General features: G+C 37.1%; 1 protein-coding gene across 2 annotated transcripts; it reads left to right on the top strand.

The window, feature by feature from the left end:
• Positions 1-200: 200 nt before the first annotated feature.
• On the top strand, positions 201-8249 carry tmem70 (transmembrane protein 70). 2 transcript variants are annotated; one of them, XM_079819272.1, is made up of 7 exons: positions 201-491; positions 2198-2297; positions 4107-4190; positions 6386-6469; positions 6626-6748; positions 6837-6895; positions 7127-8249. In XM_079819272.1, exons 1-7 carry the CDS (start codon positions 291-293, stop codon positions 7217-7219), a joined length of 744 nt encoding a protein of 247 aa, XP_079675398.1. In that variant the 5' UTR covers positions 201-290; the 3' UTR covers positions 7220-8249. The 2 variants fall into 2 exon arrangements, with proteins under 2 accessions (XP_079675398.1, XP_079675397.1); XM_079819271.1 differs by lacking the exons at positions 4107-4190; positions 6386-6469; positions 6626-6748; positions 6837-6895; positions 7127-8249 and adding an exon at positions 3213-3829.
• Positions 8250-20996: the final 12747 nt, after the last annotated feature.

Genomic DNA, 20996 nt, shown 5'->3' with positions numbered 1-20996 from the left:
TGTTTGGGCTGAGAATCAACGCACTTCCGTTACAGATATTACAAACTAAGAGTCCTCCTCAATATGCTTTAATAATTAATAACATATCAGAATTGTATGCTTTGGTTGTTTTAACATTAAAGTGTGTAATGTGTAAGATATGTACTTCTTCACGCCTGTGAGGTTTTTGTGCAGTCCATCATCGATTAAGAACCTTTCACGCGCACATGTGTGCTCGCGCAACAAATTGCTTCCGGTGCTTACTTGGTCATCTCGCTATCTAAGGAAGTGGGAAAACAACACATGATAAAATGTATCAGATTGGGATTTTACATGGGTTGCGGCGTCTGTCCAAAAACCAAGAACAGATCATCAGGAAAATCCAAGTCGGCGTCCGTCCGGCATCGCACAGCAATGGGAACATTTGCCACACTCATGCTGTAGTTTTAAAGGGGCAGGATCATTTGCTGCATGTGAACCGAAGGTCATTTTTAAAAGCCCATGCAAAACAGGTACATAGTAGATTAATACGCCGTTTGTTTGCTGTTTAACTTTGTGTAAAAAGTTAAACAGTTGTTTCTGTAGTCTTGTTTATACCTGGACAGCTTACTGGACAAAAAAAAGGCCAGTTATAATTTCTCGTGTTTCCATAATTTGGCTTAGCACAGAAGAACATGGATATAAATGTTCCATTTAAATTGTGGTTTACTTTGTTTTGAGTAGTTTTTTTTAAATATATTCTAAGAAAATGTGTAAATTGTGCTGCATGTGGCTGTACAGAAACATATCAAAAGAAACGTGGACCTAAATATATGTTAAATACATTTCTCTAATTAGGGGCTTTTTCATAAATTGTTATTATAATGATATGTTCCTGAAAAGCTTAGTTCCAGTTACTACTTCTAAAATTATCTTTCTATATTTCAAATACAAATTCATTCATTTTAATGTTAAAAAAACAACAACACATTTTTAAATTTAATTTTAATTTGCATCTAAAAAAATGTTAATGTCTACATTTAATTGAGAAGGTGTTACAGTATCTCAATGTTCAAAAGTGTTACACTTAAAGGGTTAAAGGGATAGTTCCCCAAAAAATTAAATTTCTGTCATCATTTACTCACCCTCAAGTTGTTCCTAACCTGTATGCGTTTCTTTATTCTGCTGAACACAAAAGAAGATATTTTGAAGAATGTTTGTAACCAAGCAGATAGAGCAACCATTGACTAATATAGTAGGGAAAAAAGTACTTTAGTAGTCAATGGTTGCAAACAACTTGAGGGTGCGTAAATGATGACAGAATTTTAATTTTTGGGTAAACTAACCCTTTAAGCCCCGTTCACACCGAGGACGATAACTATAACGATAACTGTAAAGATATAGTTCTATAAATCGTTCCCATTATTAAAGAATAGCAGGGTTCACACCACAGCTATAACGATAGAGAAACAAAATCTTTGGGATCACATTCAGAACGATTTTTTTTCAGCTGTTGAACGATAAAACACTGCCAGCCAATTAGAATCCATTCTTATTTAAGGGCTTGCGCATTTAAAATGACAGACGACTTTGACGAGAACTTAATCGCAGAGGTCCAGAAAAATCAAGTCAAACCCCCTTTTCAAGAAAATGTATATATAGAAAACAATCATTCATACCCTCTGAATAAATGGTGAGAAGTATTAACGGAGATGAGACCATTATGCCAGGCTAGCAAACAGTGTAAAATTAAATTACCTCAGGTATCCAGCGCTCGCTTCGACAACATTGTCTTGAAGTTGCAGTGAAAAAGACTAGGTGTTGTTTTTACTCCACCATATTAACTGTGTCCGCTAAATTCACTGTTAGTCGATCGATTACACACGCTAGTTATCTTTATAGTTATCGATCTTGGTGTGAACGGGTCTTTAGTTCACCCAAAACTAAAGTTTGCTCGCCCTCATGTCGTTCCAAACCCGCAAGACTTTCCTTCGTCTTGGAAACACAAAAGATATCTTAATGAAATCTGAGAGATTTCTGTCCCTCCACTGACAGTCCCCGCAACTACAACTTTGACGCTTCAAAGAGTTATATGTGAATAAAAGCCTAAATTCAATCTGTTCATTATATAAAGTGATCGAGTCTCTTCAGAAAATAAAAAAAAGACTTGGTTTTACAATCTCTTTATGAATTTTTTGGGGGGGGTTAACTTACCCTTTAATTTCTTTGTTTGTTTTAGGTTCAACCATTTTGTGCTGTTAGATGGTATACATCTTTACCAGTCCAGCCTGAAGAAGGAGAATTGATCTACACTGGCAATCTGGGAAAAGCTGTCCTCGGTAAATTGCCTGGCATATATATATATATAGCACATACATCATTTATACTTGTAAAACATAAAATGAACTACCAAACTGGGGGGTATTCCAGAAAGCAAGGTTAACTTACCGTCACATATAGCCTGAACTCTCTGTTGATTAACCCAAACCTTGCTTACTCGAGGTATGCTGGTTCCAAAAACTCATCCAGGAGTAAGTTCAGACAACTCGGAGTATGTTCCCGGTTAACACACAAGACATTCTACAATTCTACATTCTACTTCCTCTTCTTCTTTTGTTTAAAGGGATAGTTCACCGAAAAATGAAAATGAGCTTTTTTTACTCACCCTCAAGTCATCCTAGGTGTATATGACATTCTTCTTTCAGACGAATAAAATTAGTTATATTACAAAATTCCAGGCTAATCCAAGTTTCTTATAAACGTTATTAACGTGGCTATAATTATGGATGCTTGAACGTATTTTGAATAATTTTTCATAAGTATTCAGTGTCATAACTACATCTCTGACGTTTATAACAAACCAAACAGTTTGAAAATTGGTAGAAAATTGAGCAAGTTATGGTTATTTAAAAAGTGCAAGCCAAGCACCCATGAAAACAATGTTACGAGTGAGCGAGCTGCCTGTGACAAGATGGCCGCCAGGTGCTGACGTCGACCTCCATTGGCCAGCAGCGCGGACGAGACATCTAGCCTTTATTATGGATATCTATGTGAAAAGTCACCTCCGTTTTTGGAACCGAAAGTTGAGGTTATCCGCTTACTTACTCTTAAACATACCCAGGCATGTCACACAACCTGCTTTCTGGAATACAGCTGATATAGCTTTCAGTTGTTGCTGTGCTTTTTTTTTTAATGTTATGTTATGTAATGTTTCTAAAACCTAACCTAATGATCTAAATCTGCTCTTGTTGTAGGTGTAAAGTTTTTCTCCTACTCCAGCAGTATGTTTAGTCTCTGTGTGATGCCATATGTCCTCATGAAAACTGGCATTGGCGTCAACAGCTTTGCACTACAAGTGGCTTTTTGTGGCTTTATAGGTTTCTTCACATTTCTGACTCCTGTTCTCCTCCACTTGATCACCAAAGGCTATGTAGTGCGTCTGTACCACAACAAGGAGACAGACATGTACACAGCCATCACTTACAGTGCACTTTTAGTGGAGAAACGGACTGTTTTCCATCAAAATGATGTCATTATCCCTGCTGTGAGCAAGATGTTCACTAGTTTTTATGCCAAGAAACGCTCGATGCTGGTCAACCCAATGCTTTTCGCTCTGCCCCAGGACTACAACCACCTCATGGGTTACGACCGGCCCTTTTCCTTTGACACTGATGACTTGAACAAACCAGATAAAAGTTAACTTGTCCACCAACATTGGACAGATTTAGCTTGGAAAACCAATATGTCTACATTTCAATGGACTGTTGTTGTGTATTAAATATTGGCCGGAATGATATGTCATCCAGCATATTTGTGATGTAGAAACTTGTATAAATGTGTAAATAAATGGATATTTACCATCTGCACACACTATCTCAATTCCCTGCCTGCATCATGATTTTATCTTGTGGCCCAACTTCTCTTTTTTTCCTTATTCTCACGACCTAGTGCTATTCATAGGGGGAAAAAACAGTGACCTATCTATCGAAAGGGGATGTTCATGTGTGACACTCTATGATAATTTCCGTTAATTTCAAACAAGAACTGTTGTTAATTATTTCAGAGATATCTGCCTTCTGGTATTATTCAGGAAAACACAGCAGTTGTGATGTTTTTGAACACTTCAGTTTTTATTTTTTGTATTCTAGCTTTGCCTTGTATGTCCTCTGCCTCTGCAGAAAGAAGATTATTATGCTCCACAGAGAATGTCAGTATTTGGTACAGCTTCGAAGGTGAGTTGAATATTTGTTATACGACGCTAAATGATTTGGTTTGGTCTGTTCAAAGCCTAGCTATATTAAAATTACATTTAATGACTCCAGTGTTCAAATCGTTATCAGCAAAAGAAAATATAGAAACATTTCCACAGATATTTACTTAAAGAAAAGTTCCAAAAAACTAATTTGGTCATTTAGATTATCACAAAGGCGGTCTTCTTGGAATATGGAGCCCCTGAAGGGAAACAATTTATTGGGAAAATGAATGAGATGGGAGGATAAATACCTAATTTCAATGCTTTTGCATTCTCTCCAAATAGTATTGCATTCTCACGAGAATCATTGTTCATTCGCAAAAGCACTGGGTCACACTTTATATTAGGTGTCTTAACCACTATGTACTTGCATCAAACAAAAATCCTGTTCAACTGTTCATGTTGTATTGCAAAACACTTTTTCTACTACTGAGGTGTGATATGGGTACGGTTTGGTGCTATGGTTAGGTTTAAGGGTGGGTTAAGGGATAAGAGAAGGGTCAGCAGTAATTAGCTTAAAGATGTCATTTTTGTTCAGGTATTTTTTAATTATAAGTACAATGTAAAAAAAAAAACATGTAAATGATGTGTATTGTATCAAATAATTAATTTAAATGTTTGTAGCGTAGGACATTGAATATTATGGAAGTTAATTTTCCACCACAGAATAAAAAAGGTAATTGCGACTTTTTATCTCACAATTCTGACTTTTTTTTCTTGCAATTCTGACTTTATAACACGCAACTGAAAGTCAGAATTGTGAGAGAGCCTATTAACTCGCAATTCTGAGAAAAAAAGCCTTTTTCCCTCAGAATTGGACTTTATAACTCGCAATTGCGAGTTTATATCTCACAATTCTGAGAAAAGAAGTGAGAATTGCGAGTTGTAAAGTCAGAATTGCGAGTTGTAAAGTCAGAATTGCGAGTTGTAAAGTCAGAATTGCGAGTTATAATGTCAGAATTGCGAGTTGTAAAGTCAGAATTGCGAGTTGTAAGAATTGAGAGTTGTAAAGTCAGAATTGCGAGATGTAAAGTCAGAATTGCGAGATGTAAAGTCAGAATTGCGAGTTGTAAAGTCAGAATTGCGAGATGTAAAAACAGAATTGCGAGTTGTAAAGTCAGAATTGCGAGTTGTAAAGTCAGAATTGCGAGATGTAAAGTCAGAATTGCGAGATGTAAAGTCAGAATTGCGAGTTGTAAAGTCAGAATTGCGAGATGTAAAGTCAGAATTGTGAGATGTAAAGTCAGAATTGCGAGTTGTAAAGTCAGAATTGCGAGTTGTAATTTAAGAATTGCGAGTTGTAATGTAAGAATTGGGAGTTGTAATGTAAGAATTGCGAGTTGTAAAGTCAGAATTGCGAGTTGTAAGAATTGCGAGTTGTAATTTAAGAATTGCGAGTTGTAATGTAAGAATTGTGAGTTGTAAGAATTGCGAGTTGTAAAGTCAGAATTGCGAGATGTAAAGTCAGAATTGCGAGATGTAAAGTTAGAATTGCGAGTTGTAAAGTCAGAATTGCGAGTTGTAAAGTCAGAATTGCGAGTTGTAAGAATTGCGAGTTGTAAGAATTGCGAGTTGTAAAGTCAGAATTGTGAGTTGTAAAGTCAGAATTGCAAGTTGTAAAGTCAGAATTGCAAGTTGTAATGTCAGAATTGCGAGATGTAAAGTCAGAATTGCGAGTTGTAAAGTGAGTTGTAAAGTCAGAATTGTGAGTTGTAATGTCAGAATTGCGAGTTGTAAGAATTGCGAGTTGTAAGAATTGCGAGTTGTAATGTCAGAATTGCGAGATGTAAAGTCAGAATTGCGAGTTGTAATGTCAGAATTGCGAGTTGTAATGTCAGAATTGCGAGTTGTAATGTCAGAATTGCGAGTTGTAATGTCAGAATTGCGAGTTGTAATGTCAGAATTGCGAGTTGTAAAGTCAGAATTGGGAAATGTAAAGTCAGAATTGCGAAATGTAAAGTCAGAATTGTGAGTTGTAGAGTCAGAATTGCGAGATGTAAAGTTCACGGATCACCTCTTGTGGAATTGAAACCATGCAGCACTTTGGTTTCCTGCTTAGAAATAAAACCTCCAAACACCACCCATGTGTGCTTAGTTTTGCAAAATGTTAGAAGGTAGGCGATTTCACTTTGAGATGTCATTATTCTGTCATCAGCTCTCTCTTTAACCATGCAGGGCCGTTGTATTACCTGTCACTGAGCGGTTCCTTTTGCTCTACAAAAAGGTCCTGGATCACAGCAACTTGGACAATAATCCCAAGTAAGTTTATTCAAATGTCATGCTCCTGAATCATTACATTATGTATAAAATCTGTGTCGTGCAACTTGGAACAACGTTTGAGCTTGCTATTAAAGCTGTATATTGCCATTTTTACAAATTTGACTTTATAAATTTGAAATGAGCTTTGTCATTCAGTGATCACAGTTGCTCGTTTCGGATATCATGCTCGAGTTTACTTCAATGGTCAGCTCTGGTTTGAGCACACACAACCAGTTATTCCTTGTGAGGATGTTGAAGCCTGTTACATCATCAAAGGAGGTACGTGTTAAATGTTTACTGCACTGCACTTTATCTTTCAGTAGTTCTGCAGTTGTGGATATTGATTAGAGTGCTTCCTTTGTTTCAGAAACACTGCGTGAAACGTTTCCATTTCATTTTAAACGATTCGGGTCTCATACTCCTCAGGTGAGATTACATGACTGATGTTGTACCCATTCTATTATACAGTAAATTTGATTATTTTTTTTTGAAGTTGTTGAGCTGGTATAGCATGGCAACACTAAGGTCATGTGTTTGATTCTCAGTGAACACGAATCAAAAAAAAAATGTAAATACACGGTTGCTTTGGATACAAATGAAAATATGATTCTTTTGAAGCTATAAAACAAGTTGTATTTATTTTGTTTTCCTTCCCAGGGAGAATATCAGATTTACTTGGATGTGAACATTGTTGATGAAGTTGAAAAAATGCAGCCATTACGTTTCAACTTCACACTATTGAAAAAGTAAAAAAAATGAAAAGGTACTGGTAGCAAGAATGCATTTTTTTTTTGAGGAGGGTTGTAATGAAATCCTATTCTTAAACGTGCAGTATAACACCAAAGACGATATAATTTTACTACCATTCAAAGGTTTGGGGTCATTAAGACTTTTTTAGGAAAAAAATTATACTTTTATTCAGAAAAGAACACATCCATTAAGAATTTATAATGTCACAAAGATTTCTATTTCAAATAGAAAAAGAACATTTATCTTCATCAAAAAATCCCGAAAATGTTTTATGACGGTTTACACTAAATATATGTACTGTTTGTACATGTACACATGTACATATGTACATATAACACTGTTTTCAACATGACAAAAATAAGAAGTGTTTCTTGAGCTCCAAATCTGCATATTAAAATGATTTTTGAAGGATCATGTGACACTGAAGACTGGAGTAATGATGCTGAAACGGTGCATTCACAGCATGACGTAATTACAGTAATTTCGAGATTTCAAAGTGTTCACGTCCTCGTAAAGCTCGTAATTTGTAAGCTGGGGATTTTTTCGCAGAGCTCCTTGTACCATGTACCCGCTGTTAAACCTGACTGCTGCAGATTCATTAAGGCATTGATAGCGTTGCCATCGAAATTATGGTAATTAGGACTTGGCATGTGAATGCAGCAAAAATTAGGCTTTGCCCTCAGAGGAATAAATTACATTTTAAAATATATTCAAATAGAAATCATCGCAAATGCTGCTTTAGTGAGATTTCTTTGAAAAACATTACAAAAATTGTACTGACCCCAACATTTTTGAATGGTAGTGTAACTGGCAGCAAAATTAACATAATTTGTTAAGACAGTTGATGTTAAACTTCATTAAATATATTATATTTTATTTCTCATTTTATAACAGCCTTTTTGTGGTGTGCGACTTGTTATATGTGAGAGATGTAATATTTTAGATTTTGTTTTTAATATCAAGTGTTTTTGGTATGTTTGTGAAGCTGAAACATCTGTGAAAGTGTAAATAAATGCCGTTTAAATGACGTAAACTCTGAATTCACTCCTTTCTGTTTACTAGCACTTCTTTGTTCACATAATTACAGCCATTACAGATAATTTTTTTTTATTCATGGTTCAATCCAAAAGAGAAGTTTTACAATAATGCAGTGCATTATTGTTATTAGATTGGGATTTGTTCATATCCCAGATGTCAGGAAGACCGATACACTTATATGGTACAAAACCATTGAGACGGAGCGATTTTGTGGCTTGTTTCATTAAACGACAACAGCAGTGCTGCTTCTGTACCTTTCAGTTTTCTTTGTCATATTGTGGCATTGTTATCCTCAGCAGAGAGACAATTGGCTTGCTCCTTACGATGGTAAGATAAATAATTTTCAATCATTTAACTTATTTATTTAGTTCTACCTCAGAATCTTTGGTACTAACAAAAGACGAGGGATACCTAAACTCAGTTGATTATATAGGCAGCGATCCTAATATTGTGTTGGTCCCCCTTTTGCTGCCAAAACAGCCCTTACCCTTCGAGGCATGGACTCCACTAGACCCCTGAAGGTGTGCTGTGGTAATGTTAGCAGCAGATCCTTTAAGTCCTGTAAGTTGCGAGGTGGGGCCTCCATGGATCGGACTTGTTTGTTCAGCACATCCCACAGATGCTCGATTGGATTGAGATCTGGGGAATTTGGAGGCCAACGCAACACCTCAAACTCATTGTGCTCCTGAAACCATTCTTGAACATTTTCGCTTGGTGGCAGGGCTCATTATCTGCTGAAAGAGCCACAGCCACCAGGAAATACTGTCTCCATTAAAGGGTGTACATGGTCTGCAACAATGCTTAGGTGGTATACGTGTAACAGGTACGAGTTGCCATGGGTCACATCTTGCTTCAGACTTGACTGACAGACTTGCATTCTGACAGCCGTAAGCTTCATGCTTTCTAATCTTATCTCCACTTTTTTTATTTTTGTTACATTTATTCTGCATACTGTGTATATATACAATTAAAATACAAGAAGTTTAGTATTCCCATATTCATAATTGTGACCACATTCTGTTTACAATGTCAACCATTGTCTTTATACAGTGTGTAGGCCACTTTTTGTTAAACGTGAAATTATTTTCTTTATTGCTTTGTCAACTTTGAGGTCCAGCTATAATATTTCAATTTGAATACAGTTGATATAATGTGTTTTTGCAAGGTGTATACCAAGAACATTTTGAGATTGTGCACTCCAGACAAATTTCTTTTTAGGTAAAGTAGTTTGGTAAAATGGGCCATCCCTGATTTATCAAAAAATTATTCTGTATCTTAATTTCAAACATTTTTAATTAGCAAACCCAAAAGCATTTAGCCTATAGGCAATGAGTAAAATTAATCCATTCACTCAATTCATGTATAAAATTCAAAACAACTGATAGAACTTGTGTTGACATTAAATCAGAATATTCAGAACTACAACATATTGAAAATGGGTTTATAACACATGCAAAAACTAACAGAAAACTGGATAAGAGGAACATTTAAAATGGTAAATGGTAAAAAAAAATTCTGTCTGATTTCTCTGAACACCTTATATTGTGTCCATATTTTAAAGTTTCATATTCTGCATCTGCTCCGCTCATATTTTCATCACTCCACAGATTGAACTTAATGCCTCGTCTTATTTTCTCGGGTTTCTTTCCTTTCTTCCATCTCTGACTTGAATTTCCTAATGGCTCACTCATTTCTGTTTTCTAAAAAAGTAGATTGTCAACTATAAAACAACCACAGTGTATGCCAATTTATTTAATGAATTTAACTATAATTACTAACGGTCGTTCACATTACCTGAATCCCACTGGCCAACTTTATCTAACACATACAGCCAAAATGGGGCAGCAATATTTAAACACCTTACAAGAAAACTAACACATTTTAAAACATTTTATTCCTTGGTAAATAGTAACAAACAAAACAGGAATTGTCAGAATATTTGTTTACATTTAGTGAGCAACCTCAAATAAAATCTTATGTTTTCTACCTTTAACCATGAGGGTGTCCTCCTTTGAGGTGTGGCCACACCCACCAGTGTCATATTGCATCATTTAAAGAAGTAGTGTCTCTTTAATTAGACCATTGCCATGCTCTGAAAGTGTAAACCCATTGAGCACAGTACAATCAAACTTTAACGGCTCACTTTATCTAATAACCCACTTTATCTGCATTCACCTTACCTCACCTCACTCAATAAGTAATACTTATTAAAACTCAATGGATGTTTTTTTAATAGTCTAGATTTTTTTGCTCAAAACGTTTATTTCAATTTACGTACCAATTAGTGTATAAATTATGTTCATGAATCACCTCTTGTGAGCTGTGAATCTCTTTTCATGATTCTGATGTCATTGTTATGTAATTAAAAACGGTCAATGATCTCTTAAATCAGGGCCGTTGTATTACCTGTCAATGACTGGATCTCCCTGCTCTATGGGAATGACCACATACAATTTAACATATACAGTAAATCCAAGTAAGTTTAGGAAAGATGAATGCTCTATGTTGATTACAATATGCATATAATATAGCCTAATGTTTATTTTATGGAACTTTATTAAGTACATTTAATCATGATAAAAAAGTAATTATTATAATTAATTTGTTACATTTAGCACTTTTCTGGGTACTCAAAGCGCTTTACATGGAAGGAGGGAATCTGGATGATGCGAAAACAGCCATATTTCGCCAGAACGCCCACCACACACCAGCTTAAGGGTGGAGAGGAGACAAAGTGATGAAGCCAATCTGTATATGGGTATTATTAGGAGGCCATGATGGACAGGGGCCAATGGGCAAATTTGCCAGGATGCCGGGGTTACACCCCTACTCTTTTTCCAAAGGACATCCTGGGAATTTTAATGACCACAGAGAGTCTCATCCAAAGGATGGGATGGTGCTTATTGACAGTATAGTGTCCCCATCATTATACTGGTGTGTTGGACCCACACAGACCACAGGGTGAGCGCCCCCTGCTGGCCTCACTAACACCGCTACCAGCAGAAGCCTAGTTTTCCCAGGAGGTCTCCCATCCAGGTACTGACCAGGCTCAGCCCTGCTTAGCTTCAGTGGGAAACCAGTCTTTGGTTACAAGGTAATATTAATTTTAATAATCATGTCATTCAGTGTTCACAATCACAGGTTTCATGCACTGTAAAAAAAATCCCCGTAAAATGTACGGTAAAAAAACGGCAGCTGTGGTTGCCAGAACTTTTACCGTAAAAAATACGGCTGTAACGTTTTAGGTTTTTAGGGACAGCACCATATAATTTAATGGTTTATAATGTAATAATTACGGTTAAAAAGTGTTTCATTTTACAGTTCAAAACCATATAATTTAAAGGTTTATAATGTAATAATTACGGTAAAAATAAATAAATTATTTTACAGTTCAAAACCATATAATTTAAAGGTTTATATTGTAATGATTATGTTTACACTGTAAACAATTTACGGTAAAAAGACATATTTCATTTACTTAAATAATGTTAAATAATGTACCTTTGATATATACGGACAACCACCAATCACAGTGGAGATGAGAATCACGTGATGAATCAAAGCTCATCACAAGCAGCTTTTAAGAGGACAATACTAATATATAGAAGTGTCATTCACACAAACACTAAACACCATGAAACACATGAAATTTAAAAAATGCAATAAACATTAATCTAACAACATCAGATGTAACATAAAAACCTAATGTACATAACTGATTAGAAAAAACAAAGAAGAAACAGTTATTGCAATGAAAATACATCAAATGCGAAGTGTCACGCAGGGAATTCTGGTAATGTCAATTTACGGGTTTTCACAGTAAATTACACAATGACTTGTTCTTTTTCACTTCCAAAAACTTAAATTTAGCTGTATTTTACTGTAAAATTAAATGAAATGTAAGGTTAGATCTTTTACAGGTATTCACTGTATACAGTACGGAAACTTTCTGTTAACCAATGAACTGTTTTTCACCGTAGCATTTTTACAGTAAAATACCGTTAAGATCACAATCATTTTTACAGTGTACTTTTGTTTACTACAAAGGACAACTGTGGTTGGATCACGTTCATCCAGATGTTCATACAGATGTACTGAGGTATTACATATTAGACTGTTTTACCATACGTCCCTCAGTCATAGAATAGTGTTTCAAATGTGCATTAATACATCTCACTAATGAGACCGCATTCTTGTTTTAGAAACTCTTCATTTTATGTGAGGACATTATATCTCTGGGGTGAGCAATCAACAGCAGGCTTATGCTTTATGCTTTGTATGGAAATCTAGCAAATTGTATAATAACATGTCATAACACCTTTTCACTACATGAAAAAAAATTCTGGTCTAGAGGTTTCAATACTAACACTTTACCCATTCCAAAATAAACAATGTCATATTTTTATGATCAAGTAACTGATTTTATTTATTTAGTTTTGCCTTCTAAGGTGAATATAAAGTTTATATGAATGCAACCCTTGTTGATGACCTTGAAAACATGCAAACAGCCTGTTTCAATATCACTGGGCAAGTGAAAAATCATATATGATACATCATCAACAGTATACTGTTATGGACAAAATTTGGTAGGGATAGGAGGGATGTAGTACTGAATGTGCTGCAGCTGAAGAAAACATAATGTCAATAGAAAAAACACCAGCATATTAAGAAAACATCTACATCAGTTTGACTATGTGCTGTACATACTCACAATGCAATCAAATACAGAAAGGATAAGCTACAGATCCTTTTCTTTTTTTTGGGGAGCAGATATTCCATTCTTCTTTCTGATAAGATCAAGTGATTGCAGTAATGAATTCATATTTATATATTGAGTTACACACTGATATTTGTTCTAATTTTCTTTGTGTGTGATCTATAAAATAACCTAATGACATAAATAAATGTTTTATTTTCCTGGCGAGAGGTTTTGACTCGTCCAGCAGTGTGATTATGCACATCCTCACGTGAACAGCAGACAGGAAATTCCATTGTGTTGTTGTCATCATGTTTGTGATGCTGAAACATGTACAAACCTAAATAAAGTCACACACATAAGGTACCCACTTCATTCCTGCTTGTTTCGTGATTTCTTCTGATGGCTAAACTTCCTTTTTTCAACAGTTCCCTGTTCATAAAACCACTGGCACTTAACAAAACACCTGCGGCGGGTTTCAAACCAAATGTGTTTTACAGAAAATGCATTGCATTGTTAAAAGCAAGAAGTGTTTTTACAGAATGGTTCATTTAAATCCCAGCTTCCCATCTTGTTTCTGCCACTGCTGTTGTTGATGAAGGATAACAGATATGGTGCTTTTGTGCCCTTCAACTTTCCTCTGTTTTATGGCATTATCTTGCGTGTCATCTGGGATTTCAGAGAGAAGATTATTATGTTCCTCAGAACATCTTAGTATCTGGTACACATTTGATGGTAAGTGGAATATTAAGATTTTTTTTGTAAATCACACTCACAAATAATATATATGTATATACAACCCCAAATCAGAAAAAGTTGGGACAGTATGGAAAACGCAAAAAAAAAGAAAAGAAGTGATTTCTAAATTTACTTTGAATTGTTTTTCATTGCAGACAATATGAACACAAAATATTTCATGTTTTGTCTGGTCAACTTCATGTCATTTGTAAATATGCATCCTTTCCTGTCATTCAGACCTGCAACACATTTCAAAACAAGTTGGGACAGGAGCAATTTAGGGCTAGTAATGAGGTAAAATGGTTAAATAATGATGTGATTTGAAACAGGTGATGTCAACAGGTGATTGCAATTATGATTTGCTACAAAAGCAGCATCCAAGAAAGGTCTAATCCTTTAGGAGCAAAGATGGGCGGAGGATCGCCAGTTTGCCAACAAATACGTGAGAAAATTATTGAAATGTTTAAAAACAATGTTCCTCAAAGAAAGATAGGAAGTGATTTGAATATTTCACATTCAACATTGTATAACATAATTTAAAGATTCAAGGAATCTGGAGGAATTTCAGTGCGTAAAGGACAAGGGCGCAAGCCTAAGCTGAACAACCGTGATCTCCGATCCCTCAGGCGGCACTGCATCAAGAATCGTCATTCATCTATAAGCGATATCACCACATGGGCTCAGGACTACTTTGGCAAACCTTTGGTAAATACCAAAATACATAGTTACATCCACAAATGCCAGTTAAAACTGTACTGTGCCAAAAGGAAGCCCTATGTTAACAGTGTCCAGAAGCGCCGTCGACTTCTCTGGGCTCGGAGGCATCTGGGATGGACCATCACACAGTGGAAACGTGTACTGTGGTCAGATGAATCAGTATTTCAGGTATTTTTTGGGAGGAATGGACGCCGTGTGCTCCGGACCAAAGAAGAAAAGGATCATCCAGACTGTTACCAGCAACAAGTCCAAAAGCCAGGGTCTGTCATGGTATGGGGTTGTGTCAGTGCCCTTGGCAAAGGTAACTTGCACTTCTGTGAAGGCACCATTAATGCTGAAAAGTACATAGAGATTTTGGAGCATAATAGACATCTTTTCCAGGGACGTCGATGCATATTTCAACAAGACAATGCAAAACCACATTCTGCACACATTACAAAGTCCTGGCTGCGGAGGAAGAGGGTACGGGTACTTGACTGGCCTGCCTGCAGTCCCGACCTGTCTCCAATAGAGAATGTGTGGCGCATTTTGAAGCGCAAAATGCGACAATGAAGACCCCGTACTGTTGCCCACCTTAAGACTTGTTTGCTGGAAGAATGGGACAAAATTACACCTGAAACACTTAATCACTTGGTGTCTTCAGTCCCTAAACGTCTTTTAAGTGTTGTGAAAAGGAATGGCAACATTACAAAGTGGTAAATGCTTTACTGTCCCAACTTTTTTTGAAATGTGTTGCAGGTCTGAATGACAGGAAAGGATGCATATTTACAAATGACATGAAGTTGACCAGACAAAACATTAAATATTTTTTGTTCATATTGTCTGCAATGAAATACAAGTCAAAGTAAATTTAGAAATCACTTTTTTTTTTTTTTTTTGCGTTTTCCATACTATCCCAACTTTTTCTGATTTGGGGTTGTATTTTATATGTCAGTGTATATATACACTGTAAAAAGTCCGTAAAAATAGGGCACAATATATTGTATAAATATGAAGGAATTTTGCGTATTGTTTTTTTAGAGGTGTTTTACCTGTATTTTGAATTACACATCGCATTAGTTTATGTTTTAAGTGTCAACGGAAATTTCTGTAAAATTACTGGATAATGTCCTGGCAGAAAATTACCAGTAGCCTACATTTTCTGTTTTTATTTTTTACAGTGTGTATATATATATATTGTAAGAGTCGGTTTTGGTGCTAAGACAAAAGCTGAGATCAATACCTCAGCAATTGAACAATAAAAGTCACTAATCTTGAGGAAAAGATCTCACAGAAACTGTGACAACACCCTGACAAACATTCCTCCCCCCTCCCCATTTTGCCCTCTCCTTGTCCTGGTTTCAAGTCACCAAATGCAGATATATCAGTGATGATGTTATTTGTAAATTTATTGTTTTATCCTTTTCATGTTTGATGTCTTTTTAAAGGTCTCAGTGCGAATGGTAAAATGGTCCCAGTTTCACTGCAGTCACTGGTAGTATTAGAAAGATTGGAAAACTAATGAGAATTCAGTTCTCCTTTGAGTAGTCTCTTCAAAGATATCTGATCCACTCCCCCAAAACCAGGTGGGGGTGTTGCAAATATTTACAAACCTTTTGTTCTAGTTGGAGTATTTAAGGCTGGATGTTCTAACTCTCTGGGGGAATATTCTGCAATCAGACCCCCCGTGCAAACTGCATGTAGATGTGCCAGACATGATGACTCTTTTAAATTATTTTCATATTGCTTTGCAATTGTGTTTTATGTTTTTACGCTGATCAGCTGTGTACCATGGATTCTTGTTTACGTATTTACTTTTCCTGTCTGGCCAAAATAAATGTTAACCTTGATTTCTCTTGTATGGTTCCGAAATCGTTATTCTAGTATGGATCGATGTAGAGTCCTTTATTACCGCAAAATCTAGGGTTATGATAGATCAAACCGATGATGCCACGACTGAAGCATGGAGCGCAGCGTGCGCGATATTCCGATTTCTGACTATCGCTGGGTTAGCAAGTTGTAGTCCGTGAATATTGCTAAAATTACACTTTTTGTTGAGTGAGCATGTGCAACCACTTAAAGGTAAAATATTCACTCTACACCCTCTGACTAATCACAGAAGTAACCGTTTTGTGCCCGTGAGCGCGCGAAATCCGGACACGTCATGTCTCTGTGCGATTTAGGGTCTCTCGATGAACGAATATAAAAACTAGGAAGATATAAAGAAAATCAACGATCTAAATTAAATCGCAACTAATCGTAAAATCAGCTGATAAACTCTAAATGTAGCACACTTTATGGAGTCACTTAGAATTGGAGTCAGATAAAATTATTAATGGAGTCAGATTTAAAATGAGATATCAATAAATTAGGAGAACTTCACAGAAAGGCTGAAAAGGCTTACACGCAGAATTCCTTCTGGCCAAGTCATTAGTTTTCGGTTTTTGGGCTAATGGATGGAAATTTACAATATATATATATTCAAAAGTGTGGGGTCAGTAAAACTTTGTCTCTTGTGACCAAGACTTCATTGCCTTGATTAAAAATATAGTAAAAACAGTAAAATTGTGACACATTATTACAATTTAAAATAACTGTTCAATGTTGAAAACAGTTGTGCTGCTCAATATTTTTGCGAAAACCATGATAGATTATTTGAGGATTCTTTGAGGTCTAGAAAATGTAAAAGAACAGCCTTTATTTGAAATGGAAATATTTTGTTACATTATAAATGTCTTTACTGTGACTTTTGATCAATTTAATGAGTCCTTGAAATTTTCTTTATTATTTCTTTAAAAAAAAACTCTTACAGACCCAAAACGTTTGAAAGGTATATTGTGCATACAAAATAATAATAATTGTAAACCCACTTAATTAGTTAACCACAAAAAAATGATGATATAACATTGAGTATTTGAGATGTCTTTTGTCTTTTATCAGGACCGTTGTATTACCTGTCAATGACTGCTTCCCCCTGCTCTCAAGGAGTGCATTTGAACACTTTAACTTATACCATAATCCAGAGTAAGTTTATGGAAGATTTATGTTGATTATATTACATCATTTATCTAACTCATGGAACAGCTCCAGGTTAATTTAACCTTTATAATTACGTTGATACAGCTTAACTAACTTTGATGTGAGCTGATGACTTTGCCTTGTTTTGTGTTTCAGTGTTCACAATCAGTCGTTTTGGTTTTCAATGTAGTGTTCACTACAAAGGTCAGCTGTGGCTGGAGCACACACAGCCAGATGTTCCTTGCGAGGATATAAAAATATGTTACATCATCAAAGGAGGTACATGTTGCAATATGTTTACTGCATTATCTTGTACTGTAGCCATAGGATATTAATGAGATTGCTTCCTTGTTTCAGAAACACTTCATGCGACCATTCCAGTATACCTGAAAAAGTTTAGTGGCCCTGAGGTGAGCAATCAAATCTCCAATTTAAATGTGATGTATTTTAATATAATCCTTCAGAAATTAAATGTATTAAAATATATACTATATTAAAATATATTTATAAAAATAACATAATAGAAAAAAGATTAAAAGCTATAATCTTATAGTTAAACAGATTTCCCAATTATACTTTCCAGGGAGCAGCAATCTAATGCTTTTTCTGCTCCAATTTAAATGTGATGTATTTTAATATGAATTTAATTATAATATATAAAAAATAACACATAATAGAAATAAGATTAAAAGCTATAATCAGATTTCCCAATTTTACATTCCAGGGAGAGTATCAGATTCATCTGACTGTAAACATTGTTGATGACCGTGGAAAGAAAGTGACATTACAATTCAATTTCATGATAGAAGTAAAAAATGATGACAATAAGAAGATTTTTTTTGTCCCACAGCTGGGAGCACTATAGGGCAAAATACATGGAGTATACAGCTTCTTCTTTTTAGAGGCAGTTGTTATTATTTATTCTGTATTTTCTGGGCAGATCAAAATTTGGCAAATTTGGCCAGGATGTTTATCGAAGGACATCCTGGGATTTTTAATGACCACAGAGAGTCAGGACCTTGGTTTAACATCTCAGCCAAAGGACGGTGCTTGTTACAGTATAGTGTCCCCATCATTATACTGGGGCGTTGGGACCCACACAGACCACAGGGTGAGCACCCCCTGCTGGCCTCATTAACACCTCTACCAGCAGCAACCTAGTTTTCCCAGGAGGTCTCCCATCCAGGAGGTGCTGACCAGGCTCAAACCTGCTTAGATTCAGTGGGAAACCAGTCTTGGGCTACAGGGTGATATGGCTGATGGCTATAAGCCAGATGACTCGAGGTCTGGACTCCGAGCTCATCCGGGTCCTCTCCAAGGCTGTTGAGGAGCTGGGTTTGGACTGGCCGAGCCCTCCTGAGGCTGCCTCGATGAGTGGTTCCTGCAGCCGCCTGTGAGACCCTCACCAGAGGCCAGCCACGTTTTTTCCGGAGGTGCATGAAGAGCTGACTAAGTCGTAATGTGTACCCTATTTGGCTCGCATCCACTCTTCCACCCTCAAATCTGTTGATGATGCGGTGCAGAAGGGGTATGAGAACACTTGAAGAGCCCGTTGCAGTTCTGTCCACTAATAACCCTCGGCTAAGACACACACTACTCATCCCTCTAAGCCTCTAAGCATCCCAGGGCTTACACAGCAGCCGGCCAAGCAGGATCCGCCCTCCACACAATGGTGGTCCAGCAGGTTTTTTAGGCCAAGCTCCTCCGGTCTATGGACGAGTCAAGCCCAGATCCATCTGCCTTAAAGGAGCTGCGCAGAGCGACCAACTTCACCCTGCTTGCCAAGATGGTGGCCCAAACAATTGGCTGCGCAATGAGCAGCCTGGTGGTCCTTGAGTGCCACCTTTGACTGAACCTGATGAAGATCAATGTCACCGACAAGACAGCCCTCCTTGACTCCCTGTCTCCCCGACATGCCTTTTCAGCTCAGCAGTGGTTGGCTTCGCCCCAGGACCTCCTGGACCCAGCAACCCATAAACACATTAAACAGACGCCATCATCTGCTCAAGCCCAGCTCAAAGCAGAGCCTGAAGTCAAGCAGCGCTCCCAGAGCGTTAAGCGCTACCCCTTCCCCAGGTGTAAAGACCCTCGCCCTGGATAGTGTTGGACCCTGAGGAGCAGCTCAAGCAGACATCCTCACTGTTAAGGTCCTCGGATCAGAGCTCCATCCCTGGTCCAGGCTCGTAGTGCCTCTTCTCTGCCTTTTAGGCTGGGACAGTCCTGCGCTAATAAGTGCTTTCCCCATTTCTTGTGTCAGCTAATGACACAATGACGTGTTGACGAGTGAACCATTATAGAAAGGACGTTTTGGTTACTTAAAGGGTTAGTTCACCCAAAAATGAAAATTCTGTCATTAATTACTCACCCTCTTGTCGTTCGACACCCTTAAGACCTGCGTTCATCTTCGGAACACAAATGAAGATATTTTAGTTGAAATCCGATGGCTCAGAAAGGCCTCCATTGGCACATTGCACTGTTCACTCTCAAGACCCATAAAAGGTACTAAAGACGTTGTTACAAAGTCCATCTCACTACAGTGGTTCTACAATAACTTTATAAAGCGACGAGAATAGTTTGTGTGTGCAAAAAAAACCTAAATAACGACTTATATAGTGATTTCAAAACACTGCATCATGAAGCTTCGAAGCATGATTCAGATCGCGTGTCAAACCGCCAAACTGCTGAAATCACGTGACTTTGGCGATCCAAACCGTTGAATCGGCTCGCTGATTCATAACGCTTCGAAGATTCATGATGCCGTGTTTTGAAATCGGTCATCAGTTTTTTTTTGCGCACAAAAACTATTCTCGTAGCTTTACAAAGTTATTGTAGAACCACTGTAGTGAGATGGACTTTGTAACGACGTCTTTAGTACCTTTTATGGGTCTTGAGAGTATATAGTGCATTGTGCCAATGGAGGCCTTTCTGAGCCATCGGATTTCAACTAAAATATCTTCATTTGTGTTCCGAAGATGAACGGAGGTCTTACGGGTGTCCAATGACATGAGGGGAAGTCATTAATGACAGAATTTTCATTTTTGGGTGAACTAACCCTTTAAGTAACCCCGGCCCCCTAAGATAGACGGGAACGAGACATTGCATACACTTGCTGTGTTATTATACTTGCACTGTTAGCGGTCACTTGCTTTCCTCAGTTGAAAAATTCTGATGAAATGACACTCAACTTCAGCTTATATAAGCAAATTCGCTGCCCATGTGGGTGCGCTAAGACACCAATTGTCTGTGTTTTTACACAGATGTGATTCAATCAGGCTTCAGTATTTTGAAGAAAGAGACTTTCCCCATAGCATCAGCTACTGCTCAATGTCTCGTTCCCGTCTATCTCAGGGAACCAAGGATATGTTAGTAACCAAAACTTTTTTTATCAAATACAGTAAATGCTGCTTTGGTGAGCATAAAGGCCTGTACACACCGGGACGAATACCGCGCGCTTATCGGCAGCGTTTTCCAAGACGTTTTTCAGCGCGTCTTGAGTGTTCACACCCAAACGATTTTCACTGGCGATGTGCCGAGTAAATGTGCAAATTCAGTAGATGCCGCTCTCGGTACACAAGGTGGTGCTGCGGCACT

Source organism: Gobio gobio (genome assembly GCF_949357685.1).
Source record: "Gobio gobio genome assembly, chromosome: 6".
Taxonomy (NCBI): Eukaryota; Metazoa; Chordata; class Actinopteri; order Cypriniformes; family Gobionidae; genus Gobio; species Gobio gobio.
Note: the sequence above shows the minus strand (reverse complement) of the source record. Positions and strands in the feature narration are given on the sequence as shown.